Source organism: Rhinichthys klamathensis, unplaced genomic scaffold, assembly GCF_029890125.1.
Source record: "Rhinichthys klamathensis goyatoka isolate OS25496 unplaced genomic scaffold, OSU_Roscu_1.1 h1tg000246l_1, whole genome shotgun sequence".
Lineage (NCBI taxonomy): Eukaryota > Metazoa > Chordata > Actinopteri > Cypriniformes > Leuciscidae > Rhinichthys > Rhinichthys klamathensis.
This window is the reverse complement of record NW_026606768.1, coordinates 1,116,425-1,134,619: the sequence shown is the minus strand read 5'-3', so window position 1 is coordinate 1,134,619 and position 18,195 is coordinate 1,116,425. Positions and strand designations below refer to the sequence as shown.

Genomic DNA, 18,195 nt, shown 5'->3' with positions numbered 1-18,195 from the left:
CGACTGTCCCTAGTAAACAAGCTTACGACGGGGTTTGGCTTGCGTCAGCCAATCAGAATCTTGAGCCCCGCGTCACTTATGGCGCGCCAAAAATGAGTAGGTACACCTTCCTAACAGTATTCCTACGCAAAATCGTATTACTTGCACAGATAAATCCCTCAAAGGTTTTGTCATCGAAAGGTCCAGCAATTTCTCTCCTATAATTTCTTCATATCCATTTGAATAACACGTTATATTTGAAACAAGGGATTTGGTTGGGCGGTCATTCTTATAAACAGCCCTAGTTTCTGTCTCGCTAGCACATTCGTATTTGCGTTGTGTCATTCGACTGTAAGTGACGTTTGTGGCGCCAGAAATCAAGGAGGACTAGTGCTTTTTCAAAACGATGTGTTCTAGTTCAAAGCACTCGGCGTATTAAAATCTTGACGAACACAGCTTAAAGTGAGCTGACAGTGAATGGTCTGGGGGTCTTTTAAGGCTCGTTAAAGATGGTGATGTTACGCAGTAACGGTGAAATGGACTCGAGCTCGGAGTTTCTGTCGCTGAACCCGCCTCAGAGAAAGTCCGCGCGGCTAAAAAAGGCCCATGATGACAGTTTAACGAGCGCAGAGGACAGTCCGGCCAATGTGAGTTAATAACTCTTCTTTACTAGTACAAATATGTCAGTAATTTGTTTGTTTACCTACAGTAAATCTCTTGCTCTATTAAAACAAAGTTGGCGCTTAAATTGAGCGCGAGACGCTTGAATGAACTGCAGAGCGCGCGACTTGTTAACAGTTCCAAAACAAAAACAGATGAGTTGATTATCAATGTTACCTCAAATCTACACGGGTAATAATTTACATGGTGCAGGAGGATGGATGATAAATGTAAAGGGGTAACGTTAGTTGACAAGTCAAAATCAGAATTCCGTTTTATTGGGCAATGAAGTTTTGCCGCAATGAAAAATATCCATCCATAGCTTAACGTTACACAGTGCACATATTATCACCTGTAAATAGTGAAGTTATATGTGGTGTGACACTTTTGATAATTACAAATATATAATTTAATCATGATATATGAGCTCCTGTCAGTACGTAGTTGACATAAATGCTTTTAAAAATAGTTCTATACAGAGTATAGCATGTCATTCTGCTGGACACTGCTATGATACATTGAAAATATTTATTTTAGGGGTTTTTGTCTGTAAAGGAGGAAAACGGCATGAGGGGCAGAACTCAAAGAGGAAGACATGTAGTCACCTTTGCTGATATGAATGGACAAAACAGCACATCTCCTCCAAAATCCCCTCCAAAAGATGAGAAAAGTGTGAAGAATTTAAGGTGTGTGTGTGTGTCTGTGTGATGGTTTAATTTCTGATTCTCCAATTGTTTGATCAAAAAATCATCTTACATACTGAATGTACTTGATACACTACACTATATTTTATTTATTCATTAATTCATAGGAAATCTCCAAGATTTCAGGCAGATGGGGAGCGATCGGCAGATGAGCACACAGGTGGGAACGTCAGAGTATTTGAAAACGTCAGACAGCAGTTCTGTTGATTTGCTGCTTGCTAAATATGAATCCATTACTTTCTTCAGATGAGGTGGAATCAACTCCTACTTCTCGAAGCCTGCCTGCTCGAAATCAAAGGCGAGAAGAAGACAGTGCTGTGAGGCGTAGCTCAAGAATCACAAGATATAAGCTTGACGCCAGGAACCAGTCGGTCCTCTATGACAGACTCATCACAAAGTATGCACTTATATAGAAAACACAGTTATATTTCTGTTTATAAGGACAGTGACTAATTTAAATCACATTTTATGATTTTCCCATTTTGATGATCAGAAGTCTAACATGTGGTAGATTCACACAAACCAGTTTCACATTGGACCTTTATATTCAGACTCGGATGTGCAACTGGCTTTGTGTGTGGATATTTCTGTGGTTCTTGGGTCTCAGTGGCTGTTTTCGGCTGTTTTAGCACTGCAGAGGCTGTGCTTCAGAAGATGGATGACATGCAGAAGATGCGTCGGAGATTGAGGAGCAGAGACAGTGAGGAGGAGGTGCGTCATCATGATCTTCATCACTGACTCCTCTTGTACTTCTGTGATCAGCCAGGACTTAACTCACTGTTTTTGTGTTCCTTTTTAGAATTTGATAATTTTCTCTGGAACAAAGAGGAAGAGGGTCACAAAACCTTCAGTCAGAGGACAGGAGGAGAGTTCAGACAACCAGGAGAATGGTGATGATTGTAGATCAGGAATTTATTAATCCTGTGCACCTTTATCTAGCAGTTTGCGTCAATGGTGAATCTATAGCCCCACAACTAAAACATTTGCGTTAGCTCCAACATTTATTTGGACACTCATTACCATACATTTTTATAAAATGAGGATTGAAAGATAAGAAAAATGTTATACACAGGTTTATTAGGTTTCAAATTATAAAACTATATATATATATATATATATATATATATATATTGCTCTAGTCTAAATGAAGATGCGTACAACAACAATTTGTTTTTGTTTTTAACAAATGATGAAGCTGGTTCTAACACTGGTGTAACAGGTTTATGAGACTTGAATAAGTCTAATCACTGCCCTGTTTATTTGGCATGTGATCAAGGTACAAATGTTTGGTGTAGTATAATTAACAGCATATGTACCTCAAAATATTATTGTTTTTTGTTTAGCATGTTGGTTGGCCTGAACCTGTATTTATTTCCCAGAATACAGTGATCAAGAGGAGGATGGAGAAGGTGAGGAAGAGGAAGAAGAAAATGATGAGGGAGATGATGATGAAGATGAAGAAGAGAACGAAAAGCGCTATGAGTTCCGACAAAGAAAAGCTATTGTGCGTTACCAGGCGCCTCTTGAAGGTTTGTGTAATAGTTCATTAAAGAGACCATGCACTGACTATACAGATCAGATATACACATCCCTGATTTAAATGTGCTTAAGTCATCTTTTTCTCTGCCTTTCATGCCTTATAGAATTTTCCTTTTTACTATATATTTTTTTATTGCAGAGCCAAAAAAGCAGAGCATCTTTTTTAAACGTCACTCCACGCCAGTTAGACGAAGATATCCATTTAGTTCCTCAAGTCCCAGGAGCTTGTACAACAACAGGAGGAGCACCAGGTCAGTACTAGTCCTCAATTTCTCTTCAAATTCTTTTTCAACATTATCAGTTTGTCTTGGCTTGACAGGGTCTTGATTCGTATTTGAAAGTGCGCTATGTTTGACACCCTGTCTTAAAAAAACGAGACAGATGTGAGCAAGATGCTGAAGGAACAGCAAGCCACAGTGCAATTGCCAAAGACATTGTGTTAATAAAACAACAATTGAAAAATAGTGCAGATGGAACTTGCTTCATCACCCGACATCCCATCTCAAGTAGTGGAGTATTAGAGTCTTATCAAAATGCACACCCCTTTGCGCTGTTCATGTTGTAATTTCAGTGCCACTCATCTTTGTGTTTCTCGTGCTGTAGTCCAGACAGGAGTGAGGGTGACGGGTAAGCCAAGCATTCATACAGCCTCACTAGATCTGCATGTGGAAAATTAAAGGGCTTTCAAAGTGAAGACAACAAATGGCACTTTACAATACGTTGCGCTAATATAATAATTACAAATATGTTCTGTGCACATTTAAATGAGTTCGTTTTGGAAAGAGGTGTTAGGGTATAGGAGGTGGTGGAGTATTTTATTAAAGTTTAGACTTTTCATTGGTGTGAATGTTTTATGATAGTCTAAAATACAATCTTTCTGTTCTTTTGTCTTCATCTTAGGAGAAGACATGCCATCCACAGTAGTGACTCCACATCATCGTCATCATCATCTGATGAAGAGAAATTTGAGAGACGGAGAAGTAAGAGTCGTAGCAGGTCAATAAACAGGTAAAGAGCTCTCGCTGAAAGCTTTTATTTTAGAGGTGCTATGCTTAAGACATATCTGGGTTCAAAGTCTTGCAGAGCAGACATGACCAATCAAACGGCTCTGAAATACAACACCTGTACTTGTGCACACAATAAAGAAGCTATATTTGTCGTTGCTCTGTAAGAGTTGTTTCTTAGATATTATTATTATTATCTAGATTTTGTAGTCTTTAAATATTTTAAAGCAATTATTAAACTAAACGTTTAATCACATTTTGCTTGTAGATGCCTCCCTATGAATCTACGGAAGGAGGATTTGTTGGGAATCCATAAGGACAGGATTAAAATTGGAGCAAGTCTTGCAGATGTTGACCCAATGCAAATTGATAAAACGGTATGTGCTTGCCGTTTGAATTGAACTACAAAAATTGTAAAGACCTTTAAATGACTGTTGGGTTTCCATGTGCAGGTGCGCTTTGACAGCATTGGGGGTTTGGGCAAACACATCTCCGCATTGAAGGAGATGGTTGTGTTTCCTTTACTCTACCCTGAAGTCTTTGAGAGGTTCAAGATTCAGCCTCCAAGGTTTGAAAAGTGATATTGACAAATATTCACATTAAATGCCTATTTGGATGACTAACCAACAGATTGCAAAAATGAGAGGCCTATTTGGATGACTAACCAACAGATTGCAAAAATGAGAGGTAATGTTGAATATCACCTTTGGCAGAACGCATGTTGAATGACTGATATTTTTCCAGAGGCTGTCTGTTCTACGGCCCTCCTGGCACAGGAAAGACTCTGGTTGCTCGAGCCCTGGCAAATGAGTGCAGTCAAGGCGAGAAGAAGGTGTCGTTCTTCATGAGGAAAGGGGCAGACTGCCTCAGCAAATGGGTGGGCGAGTCTGAGAGACAGCTCCGCCTCCTGTTTGACCAGGTTTCCCACATTTCATTTAAAAAATGGTCATTCATTGATGCCTAACTTTTTCTCTGCGTGATTTAAAGGAACTTTGCCATTTATTTGCCAGGCATACCAGATGCGTCCATCAATTATTTTTTTTGATGAAATTGATGGCATCGCACCTGTTCGGTCAAGCCGGCAAGATCAGATACACAGGTATGTTAGTCTGCGTTTCTGTGTGTGTATATATATATATATATATATATATGTATGTATATTTCTTGTTTAAAGGTGCTTTTTGCTGTTCTTTTGTAAATGTTGAATCGTTTGTTTGTGTTTGTTGTCTAAAGCTCCATCGTGTCCACCCTGTTGGCTCTCATGGACGGGCTGGACAGCCGTGGTGAGGTGGTTGTTATTGGAGCCACTAACCGTCTGGACTCTATCGATCCAGCGCTCAGACGGCCCGGGCGATTCGACAGAGAGTTTCTCTTCAGCCTACCAGACAGAGAGGTGAGAGTTTGGAGCTCTATTGTAGAACCACTTATTCAGTGTTTATTTTCGACTGCAGTGAGTGTTTTGTTTAGGGTAACCCACAAGACGTTGTTGCTTCTTTGTAGGCTCGCAAAGATATTTTAAAGATCCATACCAGGCAGTGGGACCCGCAGCTGTCTGATGTGTTTCTTGAAGAGTTGGCTGACAAGTGTGTTGGTAAGAGCATCTCATGTTCTACAATGTTAAACCTCCTGATGAGCGCATCTCAAATAATAGCTTACCTTTGTCTCAGCTTGCTCAGTGCTAAAACAGATGCTGGAGCTTTCCAACTCCCCCAGGACCTGGGTATTGCTGTGTTTGGGTTTTGGGTAGCAGTGTTATGTAACGTTCTGCTGTTCTAGTACTCTCACTCTATAATTCTGGCATTTAGCGAGACCTCAAACTGTCTCGTCCTGTCCAAGTGGGCAGTGCTTTATTAGAATGAACTGCACTATCATCCTTGATTTTTATACCAGTAGTCAAAAATATGGCTCCCTGTGCTCCTAGGTTACTGTGGTGCAGACATCAAAGCCATGTGCGCAGAAGCAGCTCTGTGCGCGCTGCGCAGGTGCTACCCCCAAATATATGCTTCCTCCCAGAAGCTCCTGCTGGATGTGGAGTCCATCAGTGTGAGTGGCCGGGACTTCCTCTCAGCCATGAGGAAGATCGTTCCGGCTTCACAGAGGGCGGTGGCATCTCCAGCTAAAGCACTCACCCCTGTAGTGGAACCCCTGCTGAGCTCTGCCCTCAATAACGCAATGGAGATGCTGCAGAAACTCTTTCCTCATGTAGAGCAGGGCCTCAAGAAGAAAAGAGATGCTGGTAAAGATAGCTTGCTATTTTTATCTCCCTTCTAAATAGCAATAAGAACACATTAGTATTTGCACAACATTGTAGAACTCAAATCATAAAACACATTATATCATGTCACATTTGCACGGGCAGACGCCACTCACCCTTTTTTTTCTTCTTTTTTTTCTTTTTTCAGAAATTGTAAATGTATTTTGAAATTCTTAATCATGCCATCAATGCAAGATAATATTTTTTATTTTAGGGGGTGTGTCTGACATCTTAGAGGATCTACTGCAGAGTGAAGATGAGGGGTCCTCTGTGTGCTGTAGTAATAAAGGCCAGAAGAACACTGGGCCTGTTCCATCTGCTCTTCATCTGAACAGGTTAGAAATGCAGAAAAATGTTTCTTGTGCTTCCCCATATAAAAAAAAAAAAAATCAAGCCTGATGTTTTATAGTAGTAAATAATTTCCTGATATCAAGTTTACGAGATAAATATGAGTCAAATGAGGTCTGTCATGTACACATTTCCCTTTCCTTGACTGAACTGTTTATATGTAGTTTCATCCACTGTATACAGATAAAAGTTCACAGGAAAGCCTTATGAAATAAAATATATTGCCATAAAGTTTTGTGTAGTTACAGATTTGTTTAAAAACAGGATCCAACTTTTCTAAAAAAAAAAAAAAATTCAATAAATACTTATTATGCTGTCTTGGGAGGTCACTCACTAAGTATTTTGAACAGAGCTGGAGACTCGAAAACATGTTCAGTAACTACATTTTAACTTGTCATCAGTGAAATTCTATAGTATTCAGCCTATGGTATAAATTATAATTTAATGGTATAAGTAATTTTGACCTGCTTTTATTTCTTTCATTACCTGTATTACAGGAATGCCCTGCAGCAGCCCACCTCATTCAGACCTAGACTGCTACTCTGTGGGACATCAGGTTCTGGTCAGACTTCACACTTGGCTCCCGCTATTCTTCACGCCCTGGAGAAGTTCACCGTTTATACACTCGATATTGCTGTGTTGTATGGGGTCAGTTCAGCCACCGCAGAGGAGGCTTGTGCCCAGGTGAACACACTGAATTTATACAAAAGCACAAGATACCCCGATAAACTTGTTTTCTTAAATGACTATCAACCTTGTATTATACATCAGGTTTTCTGTGAGGCGAGGAGAACCACTCCCAGTATTCTGTATATTCCACACATCCAGCGCTGGTGGGACACCGTGAGCTCCACTTTGAAGGCCACATTCATCAGTCTCCTGCAGGACATCCCTTCATTCTGCCCCTGCCTCCTCCTCGCCACATGCAGCTTTCCTCACCAAACGCTCTATCCTGAGGTACCACATGAACTGTATAAACCAGTATCGGGGCTTGTTTGGCCTAAAGACTAAATTAAATATAATTTGTGATGCATTTTATCTTCTGTAATGCTATTCTATGACAGTCTTTTGTTTTTGGTGTTAACCTGTTTAAAGGTGCAGGACCTTTTTCATGTTGAGTATGGTGAGGTGTTCAATGTTCCGCTTCCTTCTTGGGAGGAGAGGCACACATTTTTTGAGGATCTTATTTTAAATCAAGCTGCTAAAGCCCCAGCATCTAAGAGAGAAGCAGGTGAGTTTTTTTTGTGGTGTTTTTCATATTCTTAGTGAAGTGTTTTCATGCACACTTGTGATAACTCTCTCCTTCTCAGTCCTCCAGGCTCTAGAGGTGTTACCGGTGGCCCCTCCGCCACCTCCCCGCCAGCTGTCTGAGCAGGAGATGCAGAAGTTAGAGGAGCAGGAAGAGAACACGCTCAGGGAACTCCGCCTCTTCCTGCGAGATGTCACCAACCGACTGGCTCAGGACAAACGCTTCAAGGCTTTTACAAAGCCTGTGGACATCGAGGAGGTAAGATAGTTTTCAGTCCCACAGTTCTTCTTAATCAACTCTCTAGCTGTTGAAATATTGCTGAACCAGCGGTGTCCTCACTGAAGTCATGTGGTTTTCATTGGGAAAGGTTCCTGATTACACTACAGTCATCAAACAGCCCATGGACTTGTCCACAGTTCTCTCCCAAATTGATCTGCACAAGTATGAAACCGTGGCGGCTTACCTGCATGATGTGGATCTGATTTGGCAGAACGCCCTTGAGTACAATCCAGACAGAGACCCCTCAGGTAGGCTGGGAATTGTAATGGTAATATATTTTGTATGTATATATGTGTGTGGTTTATCTACTGGACATTGGTGACAACCACTGCATAGTATGTAGGTTGAACATCATTTCCATTCAGCTTGGCTCAATGAATGAATGTATGGTCAAGGGATTGTCAGCTTTGGCTTTTACTTCAAAAGCATATCTAATTAAATTTTATAGTTGGAACTATCCTTTATGACTTGTGTGATTTCTGTAATTTCTATGATGTTTGTGTTTGTAATAGATCGGCTCATCAGACACCGTGCCTGTGCTCTCAAGGACACGGTACATGTCATAATCAGAGATGAATTAGACGAGGACTTTGAGAAGACCTGTCTTGAGATCAGGGAGTCTCGCATCAAACGAGGTTTCAGTGACGCTCCATTGATTTTCAGTATGGGATAATATTTGGATTGGAGTGAGACTAGCATCACTTACATTTTATAATATTTTATTTTTAGGCTCCACCTCATCACGGTTCACTCCTGCCTACTATCACGTGCTGCCAAAGATGTCCGCTACAGTCGAGCAGAAGATGAGTGATCCAGCACCCAGTAAAGATGCTACACCTGTGCCAGCACCAGCCGTGATTGCATCACGTCAAACAGGATTTAATACAGGTGACTGACAGTGCTGTAATTCCTGACATCAGTGCTGTAGAGTCTCTTATTACTCCCATCTAGAGCTGCACAATTGATCTGGTTAAATAAAAAAAACTTCTTTTTTTTTTTGTTAATTAGAGATCACTATTCTACCACTATTCTGAATGAAAACAGGCGTCTATTAGCAGATTCCTAATATATCCACTGATAGCCGCCTGCTTTCAAATGCTCCCATGTGTATCTGTGTAAGCACTCTGTGAATCAGAGGTGTTTAAGAATCCGTTCAACAGCGCTCAAAATGCCAGGGGGAAATGCTGGTATCGTCACTTTTGACAACACGAACCATGATAGAGACAATAGTCCAAAATCTCTACCGACAAATACTGACAAATTTTTACCGGTTAATCGTGTCTACCGGTAAATAGCCCACCCCTATATAGGGGTGGGCGCTATACCGGTATGAACGTGAATACCGGTATTATGTTGTGCCATGATATGGATTTTGCGATACCTAGGATACCGTATTCATAAATTCAAATTTTGCAGTTATATTGTTTTGTTCAATTTGGTAAGTTAGGCTACTCTGTTAACACAACTGTTAATGACGATACAGAATCGAATACGCTGTTTAAGGAAATGGCTGATTTGGCGCTTCATTCGCGTGAAGTTGCTGAGGCGATTAACCGCTGTCCTGTGACGCGTTCAATGAAGGGCCGTAACGTAGAACACATCGCTAGTGCTAAGCGACTGTTCATAAAGGATGCATCTTTTGCGGTGGAATGGGAAATAACAAGGTAATGAGACGCAAGTTTGACTTTTAACTGGAGCGCAGCATTTTTAGAATGCCGTTTCATTTGCGAGATGCGGGTGCAACACCAAAACAAGTTCGTCAAGCACAAAAAACGTTAAAGTTCTAGGCTACTGTATGTTTGAGATGTCATGTTTTCATGAAGGCTGAAAGCTGCTATTATTATCTTTGTTTTTACAAAACATTTACTGCTAATAATATTATCCACGTGGAGACATTTCCCCGCAATGTAACGTTAGGCTATGAATAACAGGACACGACACACACATAAGCGCGCGCATACACACACACTGGTCCACTATCTTTGTGGGGGCTCCCCATAGACGTAATGGGTTTTATACTAAACTGTAGGCCTTTATTCTGTCTCCTTACACTAATGAATTAGTTTGTATGAAAATTTTCATTGTTTTTTTCTTGTATACTTTTAAGTTCTATTTATTTGGTGCTTTGTTCAATCTCAAACCATTATTTTATTTTTATTATTAACAAGAGTTAACTGTAATCTGTGCAAACATTAAACTTAAATTAAACGTCTCCCTTTGGTCTACACTGGAAGTGTTCTGCTCGCTCTGCTAAAGCTAAACTATAATTATTAAAACTGAAACTAAATAAAATAAAAACTATATAGAATTGTGTTTGCAAAATAAAAATTTACAAAACCATTAATGAAACTAGCTAAAACTAAACAGAAATTTAAAGCAAAATTGAAAACGATATTAAAATAAAAACTAATTTAAAAAAGCAAAACTATAACAACAGATATTCCCGGCGGAGACAGAGCACACCCGAAGACGGCTCTCACTCAGAAATCAATAAAGTCTTCATTCGCTGCCGGTTCTCATTATGACAAAACGAGCAAAAAGTGGAAAGACATAACAAGTGCATTCAGGCCTACCTCATGTTGCACGTTTGCACTTTTTGAGAAAAAAAATGGCAAAAAAAAAAAACATTTCTGGTCTATGTCCAATGAAATGCCTCCCCTTTTTCTAGTTATCTAATGTTAAAATACATATTTTGCCTGTAATTTAACTAAGGTGTACTAAAATGTGATTCCAATTTTTTTTCTCATATCGCGATATAATATCGATATCGTCCAGACAGTGAAAAATATCGTGATATGAATTTTTGCTCATATCGCCCACCCCTACCCCTATATGACAACTGCTCTCTCTGGGTCAGCAGAATGTTCACTGTGAATGTACTTGTTAAAAGTTTAATAGACATAGCAGAATCTTTGTATGATTCAACAGCATACTTGAATGCTAAATGCTTTATTGTAATACATTTTAAAGTGAAATATTTACATTAAAATAATGACATGCAGCCTTCTAGTATGTTTAGAAATAAAAAATAAAAACATGGCCTAGTAATTCATTTAAAGAGCCCCTAATAAAGACCAAGAAAGTGGTTTTGTCTTTCTTGTCAATATTGTTTGATTTATTAATAACATTTTTAGTAGTGACTTATGTTTAAAATATTTTACCACTACTTTTGACATCAAGTTAGATTGGTAGGCTTTCTTCTATGCCGGCTACAGGTGAAATATTTTGTGTATCCACAGCTTCACAGATGAAAAAGAAGAGGAAAAGCCGATGGAAAAACGGCTTCATCCGCAGAAAGAAGTCTTGCTCACATTTGAACTCTAAAGACAACCCTACCACAGCAGAATCAGGGGATGGAGAGGAGGATGAAGAAGAGTATGATGTAAAACTGGCTGAGAGTGAAGATCCAGAGAAGATGAAAGATGTTGAATGTGAGTCAATGGAGGCTGATGAGTGTGCTCGTGCAGAAGGACTCGCAGAATCCACTGAGGTAGTGCAGAATAACATCTCTGAGAGATGGGACATTGACAATACAACCTCTACAGTGGATGAGGTTGTGAGTGTTGAGACCGTCCAGAATAATGTCACAGATGTGCAAAATGATGTCCAAGCATCAGAGAACACTGAACCTAAGAGGACAGAGCCAATTGCAGAGGACAGCAGTGGAATGGGTTAGTAAATCACAAAACCATTCAGCATATTCATAATAACAGTTGTGGTGTTCGTATGAACATGAAGCATTAATTGAGTTTGTATGGGTTTTTCAGAGTTCAGACTGAGGCGGATGACAAGAGGTTTTAAGAACCAGGCCGAACAGCAGAGTCTCATCAGTGTGGATGCTGCCATGAAGATCCTGGAGCAGAAGACCCTGCCTCTTATCGTGGACCACAACAAACTGAAAGTACGCCACATATCTTTATCTAACTGCAGAAACAATTACAATAAGTGTAATTGATGACCTTGTAGTGTGCATGTTACCTCGACTTTTACACTGGAAGGGTGTTTTTAGACTGTTTTGTTTTCGTTCCCGATTCAGGAACTTTTACAGAGAGTCGTGGACATGACAGAGGGATATGAGATCAATCAACTGGAGAAACTTTATGCTCTGTTGTGCCAGAGCATTTATAGACACAGGAAAGATTATGACAAGACTGCACTTATACAGGTATGTTTTGATAATGCAGAAACGCATCCTGCAGCCTTATTAATTTACTATTCTGTTGATTGTGCACTGTGCAGTAGATTAAAACTATAATTGAGTCATAACATTTTTCAAATGTAAAAGGCTTATTACTTTATATGCCTACTTAATGTGTATTTTCTTTTCTTTTCCAGGAGATGTCAAAAGAAGTTGAGGAGTTTTCCTAGTTTTCTTAATAAACAAACTACAATATATTTCTTACAAGAAGTTACTGGTCTATAAATTATATTTTGTTAATTCTTTAGTCCTGACTTTGTTGTTGTGCATTTTTAGTGCATATTAAAGCCTTTATCACAAGTCTCACTGTCTCGCTTTAGTTTTCATACCAAACATGACTTTATAATGGTACAAATATATGATCTACTATTTTCCTAAAGTACTGCAAGTAGTTGGGTGTTGTAATTACTTGTGGTTTCTGCTCTTCTGGTTCTGATGAAATCTAAATCGTGCTAATAGGAAACATGGGGAAAATTCCATTTGAATCTACGAAGAGATGTATTAGGGCCACGTGACCGCACGTTTACTCTGATTGGACGGTTTGGAGATTGTACGTTTCTATAGTCAGTACTCGGGTTTCTTAGTTTATAGAGAGGTTTAAATTCTACAAGAATGTGCAATTGGATCCTATTAAGTCCTTTGTGGGTGTCTTGACTGAATTACCGTGCAAACGTGTTGTTTTATTTACGATTTTACGTGACGGCGAGGAGTCGCCTGGCGATGATGTCACGACGTATAACACTGACAGCGGTGACGCCTGATGATCATTGAAAACTGCCATTAAAATGAGCGCAGATGATTATTGTGTTTACTGAGAGAGCAATAAAACACCCGCGCAGCGTGCCCGGCAAAATAATAGAGGGGCTGAAACATCAGGGAGAGAAGCATCCGATCAGCGTAGCATCTGTCCGGTCCAGGCATCCAGGGTTTTCCCCCTCTACCCGCGGCGGGTCTCGGTCCGCCTCGCCTCCGCTCTTCCTGCAGCCGAACCGAAGGATACTCGCACCCAGAGCCGCGATCTCACGCTAAAACCCGCGGCCGGTGAGTTCCAGTACATCCCTGAAGCTCCCTCACTAACAAAGTATCATGGTGTTATCTTGTTTTATACACTTTGTAATATGGTAATACCATAGTAATTTTAATAACCTTGGGGTACCAGGTATATACAATGATTCATAGTACAGTTCTGATATTTGGAAACACCATAGTACTTTGATATATACTATGGTGCTGATTGCTGAAATTAATGTAACATTGTACATAAAAGCAATTTGTTAAACATGCTACCATGGAAATTTGGACTTGTACCTTGATATGGTACTGCCACAGAGTTCGCAAGGGAACACTCTAAACACGCAATTTTGTCATGCTCAGTGATACTGGTGTCATACTGGTGAGTGGTGACTCTAAAGGTTGTATAGATTTTAACAATGGTTATTCAACTTAGTAAATTTTTTGAATACTCTTAACTGTTCATTTTTAGTTAATGTTAGTTATTAATGCATTGACTAATGTTAATATATATTATATATACAATGTATTGTAATATAAATTAACCAAAATAACTGTCATAATCTAAGCCCTGTCTGTGAAACCAGGCCTTAATGTAAGCTACATATTTAGCCCCCAAAAAAGAAAGAAAGATATCTGACAGCTGTAGGTTACTACGTTGTCTGCAGTGGCACTAAATCTAAAGGGCAATATATAGATATATCAAATGTTAGATAACAGATAAAACGGTTCACAACTTCACATTTACAGATGTTTTATCTAGTGTTAACATACTTATTGTAAAGTGCTACCTAGATTATGCAGTGTTGGATTAGCATTTAAAAAAAGTGTATATTTATCTTATCTACATTTATTTTTTTGCATTTGTACTACAATTGTCAATATCTTTGTAAAGTCATACAGATGTAAATGGCTCTAATAGTGGGATGCAGCAGAAGCTTGTGCAGTAATTTGATCTAGTGTGTAAATGAATGCATCATTGAATGTTGATCATGCTGTCAACTGTCCTGTTTACATGATAACCAGTGTCTTGTGTATGTTTTTGTTTCTCTGTATCTTTCAGGATGCTGAGCTCAAATCTTGGAATGGGACTAACATTTAGCATATAAATTCAACCTCCTGGAGGTTCTGGCTAGCTTATATTTTTCACACTCACAAGCACAATGTCGAGCAGAAGGAAGTCCACGACCCCCTGCATGGTGCTTCCGTCAGATGTTGTAGAGCAAGATCCAGATATGGAGGCCCTGGAAGGGAACGAAGGAGCCGAGAGTATGGCAGACGGTCCTACAGAGGGAGCAGTGGTTCCCATGGAAACAGAGACAGGTGAAGTTCACTTCTCAAGGCATTTTTTTATGTCCTTTCAGAAAAGCGCTCTGTCCGTACCAAGTGCAAGTAATTTTTCTGTTCATATTGAAAGCTCAAATGCTGCAAAATCAAAACCTTATTGATGGTTAATATACAACTATGTTGAGTGTGATTTTGGACCAATGAGATTTACACTGTGGGCGGGGCTACCTATCACAATGCAAAAAATATATGTTAAGCAACCTCCTGTCGCACATCACTGTTGACAGTCACTGCTAGTTAGGACAACAAAAAAAACATTTTAACAATTCAAAAGTGCTGTTCTACTTATGTTAAGCATCTGTTCCTTCCTGTCATGCACTTATACTGACTCTAATCAAAATGATCCTTTCACTTTGCTTACAGAATATGAGGGGAGCCATTTCTCGAGCGAGGACTGTCATTCTTCAGGAAAACGCTCAGGTCAAACATCACTAGAGCAGCCCATTTCTGATCTGACCACTGAAGGTGGTTTTGTGCAGACAGAGATGGAGGATAGTGATGACCCCTCAGTTACTGGAATCCCAATCAGCAAGACTCCCATAATGAAAATGAAAAGCAAGTCTGAACCCAAGAGAATAGCTATGTCTCTAAAAGGCACAAGTGAAAGCGAGACAATGGCCGAAAGTGAGATGGAACTGGAGCCATTGGAAGCATCAGTGATGGGCTCTTCCATGGCAGCAGAACACATGAGCCCATTGCTCACGGAGTCCATAAAGCCCAGCGTTCTCGTCAATATTTCAAACCCTGTGGTAGCAGATCAGAAGAAGCTGGTTATGAACTCTGCGACGGTTCTTCCGGCCGGCTTGGCCCAGGTGCTTTCTGCCTTGCAGGCCCAGCAGAATGCTCAAGCTCAACTTCTAATTCCAGTAAGCAGTATTCCCACATATAATGCTGCCATGGACTCCAATGCAGTCCTGATCAACATTTACAAGAAGTTCCCCTACCCGTCGGTGTCTGAGATCATGGGACTTGCAGCCCAGACCAAGTTCAGCGAGGAGCAGATAAAGATCTGGTTTTCAGCTCAGCGTTTGAAGCATGGTGTTAGCTGGACCCCAGAGGAGGTTGAGGAGGCCAGGAGGAAGCAATTTAATGGCACAGTCCACACAGTTCCCCAGACCATCACAGTCATCCCAGCCCATCATCTTTCTGCTACTAATGGCCTGCAGTCTATTCTTCAAACCTGCCAGATTGTGGGGCAACCAGGTCTGGTTCTGACACAGGTTGGAACAGCCAACAGCCTCCCAGTGACCACCCCGATAACGCTGACAGTAGCCGGAATGCCCAATCAAAGCCAGACTCCCAAGATCGCAACCAATCAAATAAGCCCAGGTCTCAGTGAAACTAAGAGAGCTACTACGGTTCAGCCCCCATCACTGACCCCCCAGGAGAACTCTGCACTCAGTGCCGATCACTTTGGCATGCGCCCTAAGAAATCCAAGGAGCAGCTGGCTGAATTGAAAGCAAGCTATCTGAAGAATCAGTTTGCTACTGATGCTGAGATAGCTAGGCTAATGAAGTTGACCAACCTCACTAAAGGTGAGATTAAAAAGTGGTTCAGTGACACCCGATACAACCAGCGCAATTCTAAGAACAGCCACACCATCCTCCCGAACGACAATCCCAGGGGTAGTAGTAGTGCCACCATTGTTATCGACTCCAGTGACGAAACGCCACAGTCTCCAACACCATCACCCGTCAAAGAGAAGGAGACGCGCGCCAAGACCTGGAACCCCTTCCCAGACTTTACCCTGCAGAAGTTTAAAGAAAAGACACCGGAGCAGTTGGTGGTTCTAGAGGAAAGCTTTCAGAAATGTGACACACCAACCGATGAAGAGCTCAGCCGACTAAGAGCCGAGACAAAGCTTACCAGACGAGAGATTGACGCCTGGTTCACAGAAAAGAGGAAAGCCCCTGTGCCCGATTCCTCTGAGTCAAAAGCAGATGGTGAATCTTCCCAGAAGAAGGGGAGCCAAACTCCACCTGGTGGGAAGAGGGTAAGCAAAGAGAAGGTTACTAAAAAAACTCCGGAGCAGCTTCATGTTCTAAAAACTGCGTTCGTTCGGACCCAGTGGCCCTCGGCAGAAGAATACGACCAGCTGGCTGAGGAGAGCAGACTACCTCGCTCCTACATCGTCAATTGGTTTGGCGATACACGCTACGCCTGGAAGAACGGCAACTTGAAGTGGTATTTTTACTATCAAAGTGGAAATGTGGGAGGAACAAATGGCAACAAAAACAGAAAACGGAGGATTCGGAACCGCGGTTGGGGGAGAACCCGTAATAGAAAAGTGAAGAAGCCCACAGAATCGGAGAAGAATTTACCTATCAGGTTTAAGTCTGGACGAGATATTCTGAAGGAATATTATTTGAAGCACAAGTTTCTGAACGAACAGGACTTGGATGAGCTTGTCGCCAAGTCTAACATGAGCTACGAGCAGGTGAGAGAGTGGTTTGCTGAGATTCGTCGAAAGGAGGAAATGGGTACCAACCCATTTGAAGATAAAACGGGAAATGAGGAACAAGATGAGGAAGAGGACGAGTCACTGGGTGAAAATGAGACGGCAATTGAGGAGCAGGGACCTTCTGCCTTGGTAGATGAAGAAGGTGACGATGATGACGATACTGATGACAGCGATTCCTGGGAGCCTCCACAGAGCGTTCGAAAAACATTATCCATGTCTGAGGGTCAGTGATCTGTCTGAATTGGCTTTATTCTGAGCAATGGCCCTTGGTGGAAAACCATGACTGTGTTGGGTTTCGACTACATGCCCTCTACCACTGCACCAATTCTGCTTATATTGTACATAGTTTCAATTAAGGTTTGACAAGTTCTTTCTAGCATAAACATTGAGGAGAATGTTGTTGTTTTTTTAGTCAGAATGTTTGGTTTCACTCAAAACTTGAGAAATCATGCACATGAACAGGGTTTTTTTTCTCTGTGGCTCTGAAATGCAGCGATAACTCAAGAGCCCTTGAATAATCTTGACAATGTCATGCATACAATCTGAACTTATGCCTACCAGAATTGGTTATGCACCTTATCCCTTGTACATGCAAAGACATCCTAGGCCTCTCAGTAGGGGCTTTTAAAGGGGCTTTTCTCACTTGCAGTTATTTGGAGAATTCTTAGTGCCAAAGGTATAGTATTGAATGTTAAGGTTCCCTTTACAATGAACACAATAGCTTATTGAGGGAATATGCATGAATACTTTGTGTCAGATGGACACACGAGGCACTTTGTCAACAACCGTGATGTACGGTGTTTAAAACGCAACCAGCCACCTTATTTATGTTGGGCAAGACCAAACATTTCAAATTGAATTTCAAAATTCGGTGACACACAAGTGTTTTATGTCTCATTCCCAGTGTTTTATCATCCATATACTGGCAGTGGATATCTGATATTCAGCAGCACACTACATCCCAACAGGACGTTGTAGATTTTAGTCCATCTGACTTCAAAATATAACAGCTAATACTTATCTTGTGGGGGAAAAAACATTTTATGAAAATGTCAGTGGTTCTAATAAACAGGAGATGTGACTGTTTTGCAGCTTTTCAACTGGACAGTTAAAAGTATTTTCTTAAATTCAATGGAAACATGGGGAATTCCTGTTTTTGGC

The 18,195-nt window shown here is 40.7% G+C and overlaps 2 protein-coding genes across 4 annotated transcripts; both read left to right on the top strand.

Annotated features, from left to right (window-relative positions):
- Nucleotides 1–313: 313 nt before the first annotated feature.
- On the top strand, nt 314–12,514 carry LOC130100653 (ATPase family AAA domain-containing protein 2-like). 3 transcript variants are annotated; one of them, XM_056266198.1, is made up of 28 exons: nt 314–626; nt 1,195–1,325; nt 1,451–1,503; nt 1,590–1,740; nt 1,973–2,054; nt 2,143–2,233; nt 2,723–2,872; nt 3,022–3,133; nt 3,783–3,890; nt 4,155–4,263; nt 4,339–4,454; nt 4,631–4,805; nt 4,897–4,985; nt 5,120–5,279; nt 5,387–5,477; nt 5,808–6,128; nt 6,355–6,475; nt 6,986–7,172; nt 7,260–7,445; nt 7,584–7,719; nt 7,799–7,995; nt 8,105–8,264; nt 8,529–8,651; nt 8,746–8,904; nt 11,256–11,687; nt 11,784–11,917; nt 12,053–12,181; nt 12,352–12,514. In XM_056266198.1, exons 1-28 carry the CDS (start codon nt 489–491, stop codon nt 12,382–12,384), a joined length of 4,074 nt encoding a protein of 1,357 aa, XP_056122173.1. In that variant the 5' UTR covers nt 314–488; the 3' UTR covers nt 12,385–12,514. The 3 variants fall into 3 exon arrangements, with proteins under 3 accessions (XP_056122173.1, XP_056122172.1, XP_056122171.1); XM_056266197.1 differs by having other exon boundaries at nt 315–626; nt 1,177–1,325; nt 5,808–6,122; XM_056266196.1 differs by having other exon boundaries at nt 315–626; nt 1,177–1,325.
- Nucleotides 12,515–12,777: 263 nt separating this feature from the next.
- On the top strand, nt 12,778–17,990 carry LOC130100645 (zinc fingers and homeoboxes protein 1-like). The gene is made up of 3 exons (XM_056266178.1): nt 12,778–13,255; nt 14,289–14,548; nt 14,936–17,990. The coding sequence occupies exons 2-3, from the start codon at nt 14,389–14,391 to the stop codon at nt 17,263–17,265; spliced, it is 2,490 nt and encodes an 829-aa protein (XP_056122153.1). The 5' UTR covers nt 12,778–13,255; nt 14,289–14,388; the 3' UTR covers nt 17,266–17,990.
- Nucleotides 17,991–18,195: the final 205 nt, after the last annotated feature.

Excerpts from the sequence above, each read along its gene's own strand:
- LOC130100653 (XM_056266196.1), top strand. The coding sequence starts at position 489 with ATGGTGATGTTACGCAGTAACGGTGAAATGGACTCGAGCTCGGAGTTT. Across the intron at positions 2,055-2,142 it reads GCAGAGACAGTGAGGAGGAG|AATTTGATAATTTTCTCTGG; the intron begins GTGCGTCATCAT and ends GTTCCTTTTTAG. Across the intron at positions 4,806-4,896 it reads TCCGCCTCCTGTTTGACCAG|GCATACCAGATGCGTCCATC; the intron begins GTTTCCCACATT and ends TTTATTTGCCAG.
- LOC130100645 (XM_056266178.1), top strand. The coding sequence starts at position 14,389 with ATGTCGAGCAGAAGGAAGTCCACGACCCCCTGCATGGTGCTTCCGTCA. Across the intron at positions 14,549-14,935 it reads TCCCATGGAAACAGAGACAG|AATATGAGGGGAGCCATTTC; the intron begins GTGAAGTTCACT and ends CTTTGCTTACAG.